This window comes from Macaca thibetana, chromosome X, assembly GCF_024542745.1.
Source record: "Macaca thibetana thibetana isolate TM-01 chromosome X, ASM2454274v1, whole genome shotgun sequence".
In the NCBI taxonomy this organism is placed as follows: domain Eukaryota; kingdom Metazoa; phylum Chordata; class Mammalia; order Primates; family Cercopithecidae; genus Macaca; species Macaca thibetana.
Window position 1 is genome coordinate 30,968,397 of NC_065598.1, and position 20,828 is coordinate 30,989,224.

General features: G+C 39.9%; 1 protein-coding gene across 19 annotated transcripts in view; it reads right to left on the reverse strand.

Moving 5' to 3' along the window:
- DMD (dystrophin) overlaps window positions 1-20,828 on the reverse strand; it is a 2,269,491-nt gene that overhangs the window by 74,899 nt on the left and 2,173,764 nt on the right. For all 19 annotated transcript variants that reach the window (XM_050777140.1, XM_050777144.1, XM_050777148.1 and 16 more), the window contains 2 exons: window positions 19,193-19,278; window positions 16,542-16,699 (listed from right to left, as the gene is read on the reverse strand). In XM_050777140.1, coding sequence (XP_050633097.1) covers window positions 16,542-16,699; window positions 19,193-19,278 — 244 coding nt within the window. The remainder of the gene's footprint in view (window positions 1-16,541; window positions 16,700-19,192; window positions 19,279-20,828) is intronic.

Here is a 20,828-nt window from a genome sequence, read left to right on the forward strand (position 1 = left end):
TCAATAAATGCTAAAACCATAGAGTGAAAGGTTAAGGAATGGATATTATAATATGTCAAAATATCCAAAAATTACTTTCTAATTACAAAGGGAAAAGGATATTTTACAAGGAAAGTATCTGGCAGACACCACCTTAACCTTCTTAGTAATACCAATAGGAACAAAATGTTATTTTGTCCCTCCACATTGTGATACAGTGGTAGGTACAGAGCATCATCTTATCGTCTTTTGGCCAAAAAATGTTAACATTAATTGAATCACAAGGGAACCATCAGAAAAGCCCAGAGTATGCGATATTCTTCAAGAAAACTGGCCTGAACTCTTAAAAAATGTCAACATCAGCCTGGCGTGGTGGCTCATACCTGTAACCCCAGTACTTTGGGAGGCTAAGGCAGGTGGATCGCCTGAGGTCAGGAGTTCAAGACCAGCCTGGCCAACATGGTGAAACCCCTTCTCTACTAAAAATACAAAAATTAGCTGGGTGTGGTGGTGCCTGCCTGTAATCACAGCTACTTGTGAGGCTGAGGTGGAGAGTCGCTTGAACTCGGGAGGCAGTGGTTGCAGTGAGCTGAGATCGCGCCACTGCACTCCAGCCTGTGTGACACAGTGAGACTCTGTCCCCCACTTAAAAAGTCTGTGTCATTAAAGGAAAAAAAAAATGCTGGGAGACTGTTCAAAACTAAATGAAGGTACAGAGACATGACAGACAAAAACCTTGACTAGATGCTGGAAGAAAACAGTGGCTATAAGGAATAATTCTGGGGCACTAGGGAAATTTCAGTGTGGACTGCATATCAGATGGTATTACTGGATTGCTGTTAAATTTGTGTGTAATGATAGCACTGCAGTTATGTTAGAGAATGTCCTTTAAGAAAATGGTGTATGGGGGGGGTGCGGAGCAAGATGGCCGAATAGGAACAGCTCCAGTCTCCAACTCCCAGCGCGAGCGACACAGAAGACCGGTGATTTCTGCATTTTCAACTGAGGTACTGGGTTCATCTCACTGGGGAGTGCCGGACAATCGGTGCTGGTCAGCTGCTGCAGCCTGACCAGCGAGAGCTGAAGCAGGGCGAGGCATTGCCTCACCTGGGAAGCGCAAGGGGGAAGGGAATCCCTTTTCCTAGCCAGGGGAACTGAGACACACAACACCTGGAAAATCGGGTAACTCCCACCCCAATACTGCACTTTAAGCAAACAGGCACACCAGGAGATCATATCCCACACCTGGCCGGGAGGGTCCCACACCCACGGAGCCTCCCTCATTGCTAGCACAGCAGTCTGTGATCTACCCGCAAGGCAGCAGCGAGGCTGGGGGAGGGGCGCCTGCCATTGCTGAGGCTTAAGTAGGTAAACAAAGCCCCTGGGAAGCTCGAACTGGGTGGAGCTCACAGCAGCTCAAGGAAACCTGCCTGTCTCTGTAGACTCCACCTCTGGGGACAGGGCATTAACAAATGCAGCCGAAACCTCTGCAGACGCAAACGACTCTGTCTGACAGCTTTGAAGAGAGCAGTGGATCTCCCAACACGGAGGTTGAGATCTGAGAAGGGACAGACTCCCTGCTCAAGTGGGTCCCTGACCCCTGAGTAGCCTAACTGGGAGACATCCCCCACTAGGGGCAGTCTGACACCCCACACCTCACAGGGTGGAGTACACCCCTGAGAGGAAGCTTCCAAAGCAAGAATCAGACAGGTACACTCGCTGTTCAGAAATATTCTATCTTCTGCAGCCTCTGCTGCTGATACCCAGGCAAAAAGGGTCTGGAGTGGACCTCAAGCAATCTCCAACAGACCTACAGCTGAGGGTCCTGACTGTTAGAAGGAAAACTATCAAACAGGAAGGACACCTACACCAAAACCCCATCAGTACATCACCATCATCAAAGACCAGAGGCAGATAAAACCACAAAGATGGGGAAAAAGCAGGGCAGAAAAGCTGGAAATTCAAAAAATAAGAGCGCATCTCCCCCGGCAAAGGAGCGCAGCTCATCGCCAGCAACGGATCAAAGCTGGACGGAGAATGACTTTGACGAGATGAGAGAAGAAGGCTTCAGTCCATCAAATTTCTCAGAGCTAAAGGAGGAATTACGTACTCAGCGCAAAGAAACTAAAAATCTTGAAAAAAAAGTGGAAGAATTGATGGCTAGAGTAATTAATGCAGAGAAGGTCCTAAACGAAATGAAAGAGATGAAAACCATGACACGAGAAATACGTGACAAATGCACAAGCTTCAGTAACCGACTCAATCAACTGGAAGAAAGAGTATCTGCGATTGAGGATCAAATGAATGAAATGAAGTGAGAAGAGAAACCAAAAGAAAAAAGAAGAAAAAGAAATGAACAAAGCCTGCAAGAAGTATGGGATTATGTAAAAAGACCAAATCTACGTCTGATTGGGGTGCCTGAAAGTGAGGGGGAAAATGGAACCAAGTTGGAAAACACTCTTCAGGATATCATCCAGGAGAACTTCCCCAACCTAGTAGGGCAGGCCAACATTCAAATCCAGGAAATACAGAGAACGCCACAAAGATACTCCTCGAGAAGAGCAACTCCAAGACACATAATTGCCAGATTCACCAACGTTGAAATGAAGGAAAAAATCTTAAGGGCAGCCAGAGAGAAAGGTCGGGTTACCCACAAAGGGAAGCCCATCAGACTAACAGCAGATCTCTCGGCAGAAACTCTACAAGCCAGAAGAGAGTGGGGGCCAATATTCAACATTCTTAAAGAAAAGAATTTTAAACCCAGAATTTCATATCCAGCCAAACTAAGTTTCATAAGTGAAGGAGAAATAAAATCCTTTACAGATAAGCAAATGCTTAGAGATTTTGTCACCACTAGGCCTGCCTTACAAGAGACCCTGAAGGAAGCACTAAACATGGAAAGGAACAACCGGTACCAGCCATTGCAAAAACATGCCAAAATGTAAAGACCATCGAGGCTAGGAAGAAACTGCATCAACTAACGAGCAAAATAACCAGTTAATATCATAATGGCAGGATCAAGTTCACACATAACAATCTTAACCTTAAATGTAAATGGACTAAATGCTCCAATTAAAAGACACAGACTGGCAAACTGGATAAAGAGTCAAGACCCATCAGTCTGCTGTATTCAGGAGACCCATCTCACACGCAGAGACATACATAGGCTCAAAATAAAGGGATGGAGGAAGATTTACCAAGCAAATGGAGAACAAAAAAAAGCGGGGGTTGCAATACTAGTCTCTGATAAAACAGACTTTAAACCATCAAAGATCAAAAGAGACAAAGAAGGCCGTTACATAATGGTAAAGGGATCAATTCAACAGGAAGAGCTAACTATCCTAAATATATATGCACCCAATACAGGAGCACCCAGATTCATCAAGCAAGTCCTTAGAGACTTACAAAGAGACTTAGACTCCCATACAATAATAATGGGAGACTTCAACACTCCACTGTCAACATTAGACAGATCAACGAGACAGAAAGTTAACAAGGATATCCAGGAATTGAACTCATCTCTGCAGCAAGCAGACCTAATAGACATCTATAGAACTCTCCACCCCAAATCAACAGAATATACATTCTTCTCAGCACCACATCGTACTTGCTCCAAAATCGACCACGTAATTGGAAGTAAAGCACTCCTCAGCAAATGTACAAGAACAGAAATTATAACAAACTGTCTCTCAGACCACAGTGCAATCAAACTAGAACTCAGGACTAAGAAACTCAATCAAAACCGCTCAACTACATGGAAACTGAACAACCTGCTCCTGAATGACTACTGGGTACATAACGAAATGAAGGCAGAAATAAAGATGTTCTTTGAAACCAATGAGAACAAAGACACAACATACCAGAATCTCTGGGACACATTTAAAGCAGTGTGTAGAGGGAAATTTATAGCACTAAATGCCCACAAGAGAAAGCAGGAAAGATCTAAAATTGACACTCTAACATCGCAATTAAAAGAACTAGAGAAGCAAGAGCAAACACATTCGAAAGCTAGCAGAAGGCAAGAAATAACTAAGATCAGAGCAGAACTGAAGGAGATAGAGACACAAAAAACTCTCCAAAAAATCAATGAATCCAGGAGTTGGTTTTTTGAAAAGATCAACAAAATTGACAGACCACTAGCAAGACTAATAAAGAAGAAAAGAGAGAAGAATCAAATTGACGCAATTAAAAATGATAAAGGGGATATCACCACCGACCCCACAGAAATACAAACTACCATCAGAGAATACTATAAACACCTCTACGCAAATAAACTGGAAAATCTAGAAGAAATGGATAATTTCCTGGACACTTACACTCTTCCAAGACTAAACCAGGAAGAAGTTGAATCCCTGAATAGACCAATAGCAGGCTCTGAAATTGAGGCAATAATTAATAGCCTACCAACCAAAAAAAGTCCAGGACCAGATGGATTCACAGCTGAATTCTACCAGAGGTACAAGGAGGAGTTGGTACCATTCCTTCTGAAACTATTCCAATCAATAGAAAAAGAGGGAATCCTCCCTAACTCATTTTATGAGGCCAACATCATCCTGATACCAAAGCCTGGCAGAGACACAACAAAAAAAGAGAATTTTAGACCAATATCCCTGATGAACATCGATGCAAAAATCCTCAATAAAGTACTGGCAAACCGGATTCAGCAACACATCAAAAAGCTTATCCACCATGATCAAGTGGGCTTCATCCCTGGGATGCAAGGCTGGTTCAACATTCGCAAATCAATAAACATAATCCAGCATATAAACAGAACCAAAGACAAGAACCACATGATTATCTCAATAGATGCAGAAAAGGCTTTTGACAAAATTCAACAGCCCTTCATGCTAAAAACGCTCAATAAATTCGGTATTGATGGAACGTACCTCAAAATAATAAGAGCTATTTATGACAAACCCACAGCCAATATCATACTGAATGGGCAAAAACTGGAAAAATTCCCTTTGAAAACTGGCACAAGACAGGGATGCCCTCTCTCACCACTCCTATTCAACATAGTGTTGGAAGTTCTGGCTAGGGCAATTAGGCAAGAGAAAGAAATCAAGGGTATTCACTTAGGAAAAGAAGAAGTCAAACTGTCCCTGTTTGCAGATGACATGATTGTATATTTAGAAAACCCCATTGTCTCAGCCCAAAATCTCCTTCAGCTGATAAGCAACTTCAGCAAAGTCTCAGGATACAAAATTAATGTGCAAAAATCACAAGCATTCTTATACACCAGTAACAGACAAACAGAGAGCCAAATCAGGAATGAACTTCCATTCACAGTTGCTTCAAAGAGAATAAAACACCTAGGAATCCAACTTACAAGGGATGTAAAGGACCTCTTCAAGGAGAACTACAAACCACTGCTCAGTGAAATAAAAGAGGACACAAACAAATGGAAGAACATACCATGCTCATGGATAGGAAGAATCAATATCGTGAAAATGGCCATACTGCCCAAGGTAATTTATAGATTCAATGCCATCCCCATCAAGCTACCAATGAGTTTCTTCACAGAATTGGAAAAAACTGCTTTAAAGTTCATATGGAACCAAAAAAGAGCCCGCATCTCCAAGACAATCCTAAGTCAAAAGAACAAAGCTGGAGGCATCACGCTACCTGACTTCAAACTATACTACAAGGCTACAGTAACCAAAACAGCATGGTACTGGTACCAAAACAGAGATATAGACCAATGGAACAGAACAGAGTCCTCAGAAATAATACCACACATCTACAGCCATCTGATCTTTGACAAACCTGAGAGAAACAAGAAATGGGGAAAGGATTCCCTATTTAATAAATGGTGCTGGGAAAATTGGCTAGCCATAAGTAGAAAGCTGAAACTGGATCCTTTCCTTACTCCTTATACGAAAATTAATTCAAGATGGATTAGAGACTTAAATGTTAGACCTAATACCATAAAAATCCTAGAGGAAAACCTAGGTAGTACCATTCAGGACATAGGCATGGGCAAAGACTTCATGTCTAAAACACCAAAAGCAACGGCAGCAAAAGCCAAAATTGACAAATGGGATCTCATTAAACTAAAGAGCTTCTGCACAGCAAAAGAAACTACCATCAGAGTGAACAGGCAACCTACAGAATGGGAGAAAATTTTTGCAATCTACTCGTCTGACAAAGGGCTAATATCCAGAACCTACAAAGAACTCAAACAAATTTACAAGAAAAAAACAAACAACCCCATCCAAAAGTGGGCAAAGGATATGAACAGACATTTCTCAAAAGAAGACATTCATACAGCCAACAGACACATGAAAAAATGCTCATCATCACTGGCCATCAGAGAAATCCAAATCAAAACCACAATGAGATACCATCTCACACCAGTTAGAATGGCAATCATTAAAAAGTCAGGAAACAACAGGTGCTGGAGAGGATGTGGAGAAATAGGAACACTTTTACACTGTTGGTGGGATTGTAAACTAGTTCAACCATTATGGAAAACAGTATGGCGATTCCTCAAGGATCTAGAACTAGATGTACCATATGACCCAGCCATCCCATTACTGGGTATATACCCAAAGGATTATAAATTATGCTGCTATAAAGACACATGCACACGTATGTTTATTGCAGCACTATTCACAATAGCAAAGACTTGGAATCAACCCAAATGTCCATCAGTGACAGACTGGATTAAGAAAATGTGGCACATATACACCATGGAATACTATGCAGCCATAAAAAGGATGAGTTTGTGTCCTTTGTAGGGACATGGATGCAGCTGGAAACCATCATTCTTAGCAAACTATCACAAGAACAGAAAACCAAACACCGCATGTTCTCACTCATAGGTGGGAACTGAACAATGAGATCACTTGGACTCAGGAAGGGGAACATCACACACAGGGGCCTATCATGGGGAGGGGGCAGAGGGGAGGGGGGAGGGATTGCATTGGGAGTTATACCTGATGTAAATGACGAGTTGATGGGTGCAGCACACCAACATGGCACAAGTATACATATGTAACAAACCTGCACGTTATGCACATGTACCCTACAACTTAAAGTATAATAATAATAAATAAATTTTAAAAAAAATAATCATTAGTAAAAGAAAAAAAAAAAAAAAAAAGAAAATGGTGTATGGGGAAGTGTTAAGGGGTTTATGTTGTGATGCTCCTTTACTTTTAAATGGCATGGGGGAAAATGTGTTTGTGTGTATATGTACACAGACAGACACATACATAAACAGAGCTGAGAGGGTAGAAGAGGTAAGTAGAGCAAAAAGCAACCATGGATTGTACAGATGTCTGATACAGATGAGTGTTCCTTAGACTATCCTTTCAATTCTTCTTTGTGCTTGAAACGTTTCCAAAATAAAACATTTGTTGGAAACCATTATTTCTCCCAAGTCACTCCTTCACGGGAAGGGGTTGTGGGCAAGGCAGGAGGGTGGGCAAGAGTGATTTTAGTAACTGTGAAAGGGACAGGGCAATGGTATTAATGTCAATAGTAATGAGTGTGAAAAGTTCCCCAGGATTCGTTTTCTCTAAAAATACAAACCTAACGCAAAATTGATTTCCTTCCTGTCCTTGTCATGGTTCTTAAAGCATCTCCTCATCTACTCTGCCTAGATGTGCTTTTCCTAGATCCATAAATGTGAATCTCCAGCCATGAAAATGAGTTTAAGAGTCCCCACATGTACAGAATTTTTTCTTGTTTAAAGTAAGGATTGAGAGGTCAAGAGTTGTCTTTGTGCGACAAGAAGAAGCAAAAGGCTTCCCATAACTACCGTCTTGGGTAGAAATCGAGTATTTTATTTAAAGTTCTGAAGATAATGAGCAGGTAGGAGGCCAGCAGTCACTGCTCTAAATATTAATCAGGACTCTGAATCACCCATTAAAGATAAAATCAGCCCAAACAAATAACACATGGTGATTATCCACTCTTCATTTCCATGTTCAAGGACAACTGTCCTGACCTCAGGCTCTCCACTCCACCTGACTAATAAACCAATTAACACCATGGCCCCAGGGAACATACGCACAATTTCAAATCTATGCAAATCCCTAAGTATACTCAACAGTATTAATTTATGCTACAGAGTTCTAATTTAACAGGCAAGTTAAATTAGAAAAGTTTCACATATACATGGTAAAGCACATATATCTGTCTATAGGTACCATGGAATATACTTTCCCAAGTGTGGTTCAGGACACATTATGTAAAAGAACAAGATATAAAGTTACCTCTTCCACCACTGCCTCCTACAATCCTTTAAAATCCAGTTCAGGAAAAGGCAAAATTAAAGGAACAGAAAACAGAGCTGTGGGACTTAGTGAGATTATAAGAAAGCATGGGGGAATTTTAGGGGGGAGAGGAGAGGAGGGGAGGGAAGGGAAGGGGAGGGAAGGGGAGGGAAGGGAAGGGAAGGGAAGGGGAGGGGAGGGGAGGGGAGGGGAGGGGAGGGGAGGAGAGGGGAGGGAAGGGAAGGGAAGGGAAGGGAAAAGAGAAAAGAAAGAAGAAAGAGAAAGAAAAGGAAAGGAAAGGAAAGGAAGACAGGTAGGCAGGAAGGAAAAGACAGAGTGAGAGGAAGAAAGGAAGATTTGGTCATAACAATAAAGTGCTACTTTAGAAGGACGAAGATGGAAAACAAAATGACATATGCTTTTCCTTAGCAATAACTGTATGAATAAAACAGGTTTCAACTACAACACAAACATATCTTCAAATTTCTGGTGAAGAAACCATTACTCCACATAGAGAAGTTAATCAAACAAACCACTTAAACAGATCATCATAAAGCTTAACTCACGGTAGCTTATAATTTTTAAAAATAGCAATTGGAAATCAATATTAAACTTAAGACAATGCTGATAATACTCCGATAAGGGTCTTTTCTGAAAATTGCAGGAATTTTAACTAACTACTCATAAGCAGGCCTGGTAAGAGGTCGGTGATATCGCTCAGCTTTTCATGGCAGCCAGCTATCTCTGTGGAAGGCTGATTGGACTATTAGGGTCTACCTTCAATTCTGGGAAAGGCCACCTCTTTATAAATATCAAATTGTATTAACTCTTACTAATTACTTAGTTACTAGTGAGTATTCATCCGTCCAAAAGGGGTGTAAAAAGAATGTCTATGGAACCAAAGGGCCCACAGTCTGATTAATAAACAAAAAGCCAAAGGAAACCTAAGAGAAGTAGGGTTTTTAGGAGTTACTTTCAAGATGGAAAATGTATTAATAAAATGGAATTGGCCAGGTACGGTGGCTCACACCTGTAATCCCAGCACTTTGGGAGGCCAAGGTGGGCGGATCACAAGGTCAAGAGATCGAGACCATCCTGGCCAACATGGTGAAACCTCATCTCTATTAATAATACAAAAATTAGCTGGGCATGGTGGCATGCGCCTGTAGTCCCAGCTACTTGAGAGACTGAGGCAGAGAATCACTTGAATCTGGGAGGCGGAGGTTGCAGTGATCCAAGATGGCACCACTGAACTCCAGCCTGGCAATAGAGTGAGACTCTGTCTCAAAAAAAAAAAAAAAAGTAATCAATTGGCCCGGGGAATGCTGTCTAAATCTAACCAGCCAAAAGTCTCCTGATAACGACATTTTAACATTTGCAGAGAAACAGAATCTCTAGAGTCTCTAAAATGCAATCCACAGATGATGTTTTGTTACAGATAAAAGAAATTGTTAACATTGGCAGGATATTTTCATGCCACAATACACTTTAGATAATCATAGCTAACATTCACTGGGCACCTTCTATGTATCCACCACAGCTCTTAAGTACTTTGCTTCTATTGGTTCATTTAATCCTCACAATCACCTCCAAGAGTTCAGGGGCCAGGAAGGTTAAGAAATGTGTCCATAGTCACACAACCAGCGAATAGCAGAGCTGAGATTTGGACCCAGGCACAGTCTGGTTTCAAAGCCTATGCACTTAACCACTCTGCCAGCCACTACTCCAGGTATTCTGGAATGCTTTATCATTTATGTGTTAATGATCCTCCCACCTCAGTCTCCTGAGTACCTGGGACTACAGGGGCCCACCACCATGCATGGCAACAATAATACATTGTAGATTTCAAAATAACTAAAAGAGTGGAATTTGGAATGTTTCTAACACAGAGAAATACTTGTTCTCAACAGTTGAGACTGTAATTTATTCTCATTTTCATATCATTCTACATTATTACAACAACTGTGCATAGATGGTATTCATTTTTGTCATACGAATAGAAATTCAGAAGATAGATGGAAAAGCAACTTATTCATTTTGAATACTAAGTACAACAGGAGGCAGAAAACAGATGTAAAATAAAGATTTTGACACTCCAGCTTTCATAGGTGAAGCATATTGAATACAAAGTAGGTATACTTGATGCTATCTAAACAATAAAGTTCTTAACTTGTTTACAGAAGAAAATACTACAAAATCAAAATCACAAAAAGATATCTGCACTCTCATGTTCACTGCAGCATTGTTCACAATAGCCAAGATGCAGAATCAACCTAAGTGCTCATCAGTGGATGAATGCATAAAGAAAATGTGCTGTAAACACATAATGGAATATTATTCAGCCATAAAAAAGAATGAAATCCAATTATTTGCAGCAACATGTATGGAACCAGAAGACATTATGTTAAGTGAGATTAGCTACACACAGAAAGACAAGTATCCCATGTTCTCACTCATGTATGGTAACTAAAATAAATTGAACTCATGGAGGTAGAGTAAAATCATGACTACCAGAGTCTGGGAAAAGTAGTGAAGATTGGGAGATAAAGAAGGGATGGTTAATGGGTACAAAAATAATGGGTAAGAAGAAATATGATCTAGTGTTTGATAGCACAATAAAGTCACTATAGTAGTCAATATATTTTTAAATCTTTTTACAGATAGGGTCTCACTATGCTGTCCATGTTGGAGTATAGTGGCTATTCACAGGTGCAATTGTTGTGCATTACAGCCTTGAACTCGTGGGCTCAAGTGATCCTCCCACCTTAGCCTCCTGAGGAGCTGGGGCTACAGGTGCATGCTACCATGCATGGCAACAATAATTTATTGTATATTTCAAAATAACTAAAAGAGTGGAATTGGAATGTTCCTAACAGAGAAATGATGAATGTTTGAGATGATGGACACCCCAATTACTCTGACTGTGTTACCCTACACACACTGTATGCTTGTATCAAAATGTCACACGTAACCCATAAATAAGTACTATTATGTGTCCATAATAGTTAAAAATAAAATATTTTAAAACATACTTTTTTACCTGTTAAATGACTGGCAGTGCAGGTTTGTGAGATAATTCTTTGCGCTATGATGTTACAATGGCTACGATGTCACAAAGTAATACGAATTTTTCAGTTCCATTGTAATCTCTTCTTAAACTGATCTTATGGGACCACCATAGTATATATGGCCTGTCATTGACCAAAACGTCATTCTTCACCACATGACTGTATAAAGTTTTCCCACCTAAAAGTGATACTTGGTTTTATTTGAAGATAGACTAAATAGCTATGTTGGGATTAGAGTATTTTCAATCAAGATGTGTGTGTGCACGTATGTGGTTTGGAGAAAGGGTGTTTATTATTTATCTATCTCATTCTATTACAATCTAAAATTCATACAAGGGATCGCATTAACACATTAACACCATGTTATTTCAATCTCGTCTCTGAACTGGTTGAAGCCATAACATGATATAATTGTATGATGTAGACTAGATTCCTTGTGACACTGTGGGCCTGTTTCCTCATCTGAAAAAGGAGACATGCAGATAATCCTCAAGGTTCCTTCAGGCAGTCTATGTGACTCACTGCCAGGGCAGGCTTGGCCTTACTAAGGTCATAAACATCAATCTAATCTCTCAACAGGGCTGTTTCCATGGAATATGAGATAGGAACAAGCTGGCAATATATTAATTACAGCTGTATCTCTAAAACAAACTCGTTGCAAAACTTTACTTCTATCACTACCAAAATGAGTCAGTTTCCCAGTAAATGTGTTGACTGCAATATGCTATTAATGTGGAAACATATCCTGTTGCCTCATTTAGTATCTACAAAGATACCACTGTCAAAGCCATAAATTTATAGTGAATATTCCTTTTTCATATCCATGGATGTGACTTCATTTCCTGGCTTAATGGATAATTCCTTGGAAGACCTATAGTGATTTTTAAATAAGCAGAATTTTTCACTTAGACCTGATGGGTGATTTCCTTTTCTAAGTGGCTAGTGGGGGCGGGGGATATGAGAAAACCTTTAATAAATAATCCAGAGTGTGTGGCACAGAAAAACTTCTTGCCAATACTGGGCCCTTGTCTGAATCAGAAGATTCAGTACCTTTCTAACTGTACCAACTTGAAAAAAAGTAAGGTTTCCAGTTGGCAACAAGAAATCAAAGGAAATGAAATCTGAGATGCAAGGAATGCATTTGTAGGATAAACAAGTACTTTGTTACCGTTTACCTCAGGCTGGTAGAAATAGTGGCCTTTGAGCACAAGCTTGCTGAAGGAGCCAGCCCAGCCCTATTCTCAAGGTCCTAGGCTTCAAACAAAGGGCAGAGGACATTTTCACTCCTGTTATCTTTCCCTACAGCAAACATTGTATTTTTATGCACGTTGCACGATGAAAGGCAAGGTGACCGCCAGTGCACCTGGCCAAGGAAAAGCATGCCAGGGCCAGGACGTGGATTCCTAAGTATTTACAATGGATCCATTCGACCTGACTGCAAATTGCTACAAAGCTGAGAGGCTCCCCAAATCTAAGTAATGTAAGCCTCACCATTCATACAGAATTTACTAGCATCTGACTAGAAATACTCAATTTGCCAATACTTCAAACTCATTCTTCCTCCCCCTCAAGGTCCCCTGTCTTGTTATACCTTTTCTTATTCTATCCAGGACTCAGGAAAAGTAGCTGTTGTTTGGCCTCGGGAAGCTGGAGAGCAGAAGTATCAGAAACTACATATTTGGGAATGAGGTGATAAATGTGGCGGTGGGCATACTGGACTAGGACTCAAACTCTTCCACCAGCTGAGGGACTTTAAGGGCACAGATAAATTATTCATCCACTTAAACAATAATAAAAGCAAAATCTCCAAAGCCTGACTATTCTGTTCCCCTCAAGGACTTGGTGAGGATTAAATGAGAGAATTCATGTGAACAAAGTTTTGTTAGGAGCAATGGTAACAATATTATTTATAAGCATAATAGGTACAAGTGGTAAGGAGAAGCTGTTTCATGATAGTGAAAGCAAACTATGGGTGGTTATGAAACCAGATTAGGAAAGGTCTGAGAGTTAAATAGAGAAATTAGGATTTGTTCAGTAGACAACACAAGGATACTGATATTTTCAAGGATGGCATCATATGGTGAATGCTTTTCTCTAAAACCAGTAATGAGGGCAATAAGACCAATGAAAAGGACTGGAGTGTGGAGTGGAGGCTTGCTAGGAAGCCAGTGCAATGATGAGAAGGCCTGGAAACAATGTAAGGATGGCAATGGAAAGCAATCAAACAAAACGTGTTTCTTTCCCTAAAAAAAGAGGCAGCACTTTACTAATTTTTTTTTCTAATTATAAATGTTCAAAGAAGAAAACTCAGAAAATAAAAATAGTACAGAGAAAATCAAAAGCCACCTGTTACCACCATTCATATCTTGACTGATTTCCCCCCAGTCTCATAGAAAACATTTCAAAGTTGGATGCTGTGGCTCACACCTGTACTCCCAGCATTTTGGGAGGCTGAGGTGGGTGGACAGCTTGAGCACAAGATCTTGAGAGCAGCTTAGGCAACATGGCTAGAGACCCTGTCTACACACACACACACAGACCAAAAAATTGCCAGGCGTGGTGGTCCATGCCTGTAGTCCCAGCTACTCAGGAGGCTTAGCTGGGAGGATCACTTGAGCCCAGTGGTCAAGGCTGCAATGAGCCATGATTGTGCCACTGCACTCCAGCCTGGGTGATGAAGTTAAACCCCTTCTCAAAACAAAACAAAACAAAACACATTTCACATTTCAAAGAGCTTGGAGACTGACTGGCCAACCAGGAGGCATTCAATAAATATGCAAGGATGGATTGAATTCAAAGCTTTGATACTGAGAATACAGAGTTGTTATTACAGAGACAGAAATGTAACCAAACCAGAGACACGGGCTTAGGGGAGTAGGAGGTTATCCAGCACAAGGATGCAGAAGGCAGAAATGGAATAGGTTGGTCTCCTGATAAGGGGGGCAGCCCAGGCAAAGCAGAGCTTCTGTTTGGCCAGCCCTTATCCTGACAACCAAATTCAAGAGGGCCAGAGGCTGCAGTGAGGATGGTGGTGGCTTCCTGATGAGTCAGTACTCGGGGTGACAGAAAACAAAGGCTCCAGCGGGCCCGGAATAGAGCCTAGTTTACTTTGCAGCAGGGACCATCACTGAACCTTACCTTTAACCCAAGTCACAATACACACACATGTTTATATATCCCTATATATGAACACGTGTGTGTGCTTCACTAGAACTGAAAAAGTAACTGAGACTTGACTAAAGGTGAAAAATGATTAGGACCTGTAATCCCAGCACTTTGGGAGGTGGATTGCTTGAGATCAGGAGTTCGAGCCCAGCCTGGCCAACATGGTGAAGCCCTGTTTCTATAAAAAATTAGCCAGGCATGGTGGCAGGTGCCCTGTAATCCCAGCTACTCAGGAGGCTGAGGCATGAGAATCGCTTGAACCAGGGAGGCAGAGGTTGCAGCGAGCCGAGATCACGCCATTGCACTCCAGCCTTGGTGACAGAGTGAGACTCTGTCTCAAAAAAAAAAAAAAAAAAAAAAAAAAAAAAAAAAAACCAAAAGATTAGGAAATAACTCATGTTTATGGCAAGTTGTTTTATAATTGGATTTTAAAAAATCAAAATGAATCTAGATTGCTTGTGGCCATTAATATTCATTGTATGAAAGTTACTTGTGTCTACATTTTGATGATTGATTGGATTGATCATCTATCTGCATTTTGGAAGGTTTGGGTATGAGGAAGAAAAGATATTTATTTCTCCACATGTATTTTACATTTACAGCTATCTGCCATAATTGTGGCAAAATAATTCAAACAGTATATCCCACTTTACATACGTGAACTTATTATGTGTGCATCCGGTAAATGTGTCCAACTAACTATTAAATAAATACTCAAACTGCTTTAAACACCTAAATATTCACAGTGTTTTGCCCAGGAAGCCTTCTATAGTTTCATCCTAGTCTGTGGTCAAAGACTTCAGATACAACCCAGTTAGCTCTACAGCTAGTTCTATTTTGTAAATCTCAGCCATTGTTAATAGAATTAGAATGGATCGAGAAACCCTACATAAGAAAAACAGCTCTTAGCACTTGAAAAAATAAATAAATAAATAAGAACACCGTGAATAATGTGATACTGAAAGTATCTTACTCCTTCAATGCTGATAGCATTACAATTAGAACAACTTTTGAAGAAAGGACACAAAAAAGGTTTGTATTCTTTTGTCTGGCAATCACACGCCTGAGAATTAATCCTATAAAGAAAGCTTCAAAGATAAAAGCTAAATGATAAGGATGTTCATTGTAGCACTATTTACCTAATAAAAATTAGAGGCCAGGTGTGGTGGCTCACGCCTACAATCCGAGCACTTTGGGAGGCCGAGGCAGGTGGATCACCTGAGGTCAGGAGTTTGAGACCAGCCTGGCCAACCTGGTGAAACCCCGTCTCTACTAAAAATACAAAAATTAGCCGGGCGTGGTGGTGGGCACCTGCAATCCCAGCTACTCAGGAGGCTGAGGCAGGAGAATCACTTGAACCCGGGAGGTGGAGGTTGCAGCGAGCAGAGATCGCACCACTGCACTCCAGCCTGTGTGACAGAGCGAGACTCCATCTCAAAAAAGAAAAAAAAAAAAAAACAGAGAAAAAAAAATTAGAGCAATGTGAATGTCTATCAGTGGAGTGCTCAGGCATTTGGGAAGAAGAGGGTGTTTCTGGGGCACTGACTATGACAGAGAAAAAGCAATGGGACAGGATAGGAAATAGAATGGACAAGAGTGTGTTCAGTTAGTGATGGACATTAGCAGAGTACACACTTCTAGACTTTGGAATAATAGGGGAATGTCAAAGCTACAAAGGACATTTTTTTAAAAAGGATAGCTGTGCTAACAATTTACCAACATCCATTGAAAGGAGGCTATAATGACAGAATTAGAGAAAGGACTCAGAGACTAAGAGACTCGTCTACAAAGGCCATTTTCTTATATACATAGGATTTCTGTGGCTAGAGACTTATTTCCTCCCTTGCTGAACTTCTTCCCTTCCAGCACCTCAGTAACTGTGGGGTCCCTGCTGCAGATGGAGATTTCTTTTCCTTCCTCAGCACTGTCTTCTTTCCCAAAACCTAGAGTTCCAGAAGCTGCTTACTATAGAGGTTCCAAATATCCCAAATCCCACACCTACTGCCTACTGAAGAGCTAATATGAGAAACTGAAGCTCTGTGGGTTTTTTAATTAATTTCTAAAATATGAACGAATACATATGTTACCTAGAAGGTGAAAAACTTACAAATTGGAAGCAGCTCCGGACACTTGGCTCAATGTTACTGCCCCCAAAGGATGCAACTTCACCCAATTGTCTTGGAATTTGGATAGAATCATGCAGCAGGAGACCCAGCCTGCGCTGGTCACAAAATCCTGTTGAACTTGACACTTGCTTGAAAAGGTCTACAAAGGAAGAAGAAAATTGCAACAGTCAAAACACAGCACCCATGGATGCCAGCAGAAACTGACGTCCAACTCAATTCCAGTAGCAATTCTCAAGAGTAGCCAATATTTCCACAGAGTGGGGTTACTTCTAATTTGTGCTAATCTGGACATTTATTATTTTTATGAATCAAGTTAATGATCACTGTATATATATGAAGTGTGATAACTTTTACATAAACTATGTCACTGCAAGAAGCACAAGCTTACATGTACCCTTGACACTTAAATTTCTTCTAAGCCAGAACACAATCCTTGGGAATTACTATATATAGGATGTAACTACATCAAAAAATAAGTGTTTTAGCATTAAGAGACATATAACTGGCCCAAAACACCACCCTCTTTGGATACCAGAGATTCAAAAATGTACCACAATTGGGACTTCTTTATGGAGTCATAACATCACTGAGCTTCCAGTCCATCATGTGTGTGTTCCCACAGGATACTGTGCATAGTTTGTTGTTGCTGTTGTTGTTGATGTTTGCGATGGAGTCTTGCTGTGTCACCCAGGCTGGAGTGCAGTGGCGCAATCTCTGCTCACCGCAACCTCTGCCTCCTGGGTTCAAGCCATTCTCCTGCCTCAGCCTCCTGAGTAGCTGGGATTACAGGCACATGCCATCAGGCCCAGCTAATTTTTGTATTTTTAGTAGAGACGGGGTTTCACCATGTTGGCCAGGCCGGGGTTTCACCATGATGGCCAGGCTGGTCTTGAACTCCTGACCTCAAGTGATTCACCTACCTCGGCCTCCCTAAGTGCTGGAATTACAGGCGTGAGCTACTGCGCCTGGCTGCATATTTCTAATTAATAGCTCATATCACGTTATGCTGACATTGATTTAATATGTGTCTATCTTTTTTGGCAGGAGAATTATATCCCCTTGAGGGAAGGAACCATATCTTGGTCAGTTGTGTGCCAGAAGTATCTAGAGTAGACTAGCAGTACCCGGTGGAGAGTAGGTGCCCAATATATGTAACAGAATGAATGAACATACCGAATGCTTGCAATGTTATGTTTTGTTCTCAGATATAAAAATTTAATCATACCTTACATTCACCTAGAAGTTGCCCCTTCAAAAAAAGTAAATCCAAGAAAGCTTTCTGTACCCATAAGCACACTTTAAACTCTAGGAAATTAAATGCTTTAACAAGATACCTAAGATGACATTAAAAATTGAGATTGTATGAACAGCTTTTTATCTTCTCTCCGATACACATACCTAGATGTTTATGTTCAAAGTTATGAGTTATTTTCAAACATCTCATTTTGAATTTAATATTTTTGTTTCACCAACCTAAAACCATGTTCCTTCTTAGTAGTTATTTGAAACACCAGCTCAAAGCTTCCTCAATTATTCACTTTAATATTATATTTACAATGTGCTGTTACTATACCATATATACAGTAGATTAAAACCTAATCTATAATAAGTAACTACAATGTTTAAAGGAGAAAAGCACACAGATATCCCATCTTATCCAAAATACATTTTAGCATGGTTAATAAAAGCTGTTCAGTTATTTTTCTTTGGTTCTCAGGATGAGAAAACTCAAGCGGATACTACATAAAAGTGAGAGTCAAAATGGTTTGTGTATTTTGTGGCTTACTCCTGAAGGAGAAATGATCAGGAGGACACAGAGTGGCTTTTATCTCCTGCCTGTCCTGAAGCTCAGCACATCTCCTCACATGTGTGGCTAGGCCTTAGGGGAAGAGAGAAAAGACCAGCTAGGCCGGGTTTGTTTAATATTCCTACTGGAAAGATTGCTTATAAGTATTTCAAGGCGAAAACCAAGTGCAGCCTTTCACAATAGGAATGGATGGTCACTTGGTCATCTGAACCATCACTCCTCTAGCATTTGCTTTTAATTTGGTTTTAAAATTTTTAAGCAGAAGAACCCAATGCGTAATCAAAAGGAAATTCTGTAGGGTGGTACGTATCTACCCTTTAAGAAACAGCAAGCTATCTGTCTCCCAAATAATAAAATGTTAGTCATGTCACGGAATTGAATGTATCAGTACAACTTGCAGTAAGATGATTATAAAATAAACAATGTTTCTTGAACATGAATGTCACATAGTATTCTTTAAATAAGAATCCAAAGACTAGACAAGTGCAGGGATTAAATCTTCACACTTATTTTTCCGACTTATAGAAAGAGGTTAGAAAATCAGACTTTATCCCCTAGGAACATGTGTTTTATTCAGACACAGTCAGTGTAATGTAAAATAATACTTGGACTGGAAACGCTAATCCTCATTCTCTATTTAAATGCCTGCAATTTAATGTTTGACAAGGAATGGCACAAACCAAATTTTATGACACTCTAAAAGCAGTTCTACATCTTACATGAGGAACCTGCTGTCAAATAAGAACAGTCTGTCATGTCCCATCTAGAACTAGGGTAATTAGCCAACATTAATAAAAGAATACAGCGTTAGTATACACGACTTACATCTGTACTTGTCTTCCAAATGTGCTTTACACAGGGAAATGATGCCAGTTTTAAAAGACAGGACACGGATCCTCCCTGTTCGTCCCCTATTATGAAGAATCAAACCAGAAAACAATTACTGACACTTTCCTAGAGGGTAAACACTTCCACTTAAGCATAAAGCCTTGAAAAGGAAAAATGAAAGAGTAAAGTGGTGTGAACTCTATTGACCGCTGTTTTATTAAGATTGTTTTGAACTTTTCCAAATTTATTATCTCTTTGACTGATAACCTACAATACAATGGAAATTCAACCAACTTGACCACTGAATGTTTACCAAGTTTCAATTCCTAAAAACTCGTATTTGAACTGCAAAAGTTCTACATAAATTAAGAAAAAAAATTCTATTCACCTATGGAAAGCCACCTTGGTTTAAGTTGGTAAGCAGAAGAATTACTACTCTTCACCAATCTACTTTGGTTATTAAAGCAAAATTACCCACTTTGGTCACTGAAGCCAAAAAAATTACCGGCAACTAACTGCTCTGCCCTCTTAAATGCTTAGATCTTCATCAGACTGCCCCTTACTGAAAGAAAATTAATCACTTCAGGCCACATAACACATAATATAAAATATAAATGCTTATCTCTATGAGAAAAATATGATACTCTATTAAACAGCATTCAAATACATGATCTAAAAAATAAATTTATAAATAACCTGTTGCTATATCAATGTTTTAATATAGATTGCTTTTATTTCACCTTGCATATAGAAAACTGAAATAAAGCATTCCACATAACAAATTTATTAATAAGCTAATTTTATCCATGGGGAAAAAAAGGAAAAATAACAATGAAAAGTTTTCCATTTTGTAGAAAATGTCTTTCAAGACATGGAATCAATGTAAATGCCCATCAATTACAAATTAGATAAAGAAAATATGGTACATATACATCATGGAATACTATGCAGCTATAAAAAAGAATGAGATCATGTCTTTTGAACATGGATTAACTGGAGGCTATTATCCTTAGCAAACTAATGCAAAAACAAAAGAGTAAACACTGCATGTTCTCACTTATAAGTGGAAGCTTAATGATGAGAACTCACGAACACAAAGAAGGGAACAACAGACACTGGGGTCTTGAGGGTGGAGGGTGGGAGGAGGGAGAGGAGCAGAAAAGACAACTATTGGGTACTGCGGTTAACCCGTTTATGCTGGAGGTTGCAAATTATTTTTTGTGAAAATCAGACCTTGACAATGACCTTGAGCAGTAGGATATGAATAATTCCCACAAAAGCTTAGTGTTCCAGTAATAGAACACTAGGCATAAATAGGTTAATACCTGAGTGATGAAATAATCTGTACAACAAACCCCCGTGACACGAGTTTACCTATGTAACAGACCTTCACATGTACCCCAAAACCTAAAATTAAAGTTAAAAAATGTCTTTCAATAGTTTTTTGGCTTCTTATTTTATTACGGAAAGCTACTGGCCCTTAGACATCAGTAAAAAGAAAAAGGAGAAAACATTTTCGAATAATTTGCTCATTAGCACTTCAAAATCACAAATGATAGTTCCAACTGCGGTTATTTTCGGTGAACAATATGCTCAACTTTCAACTACTAAAATTTATTAAATCCCTCAGTCA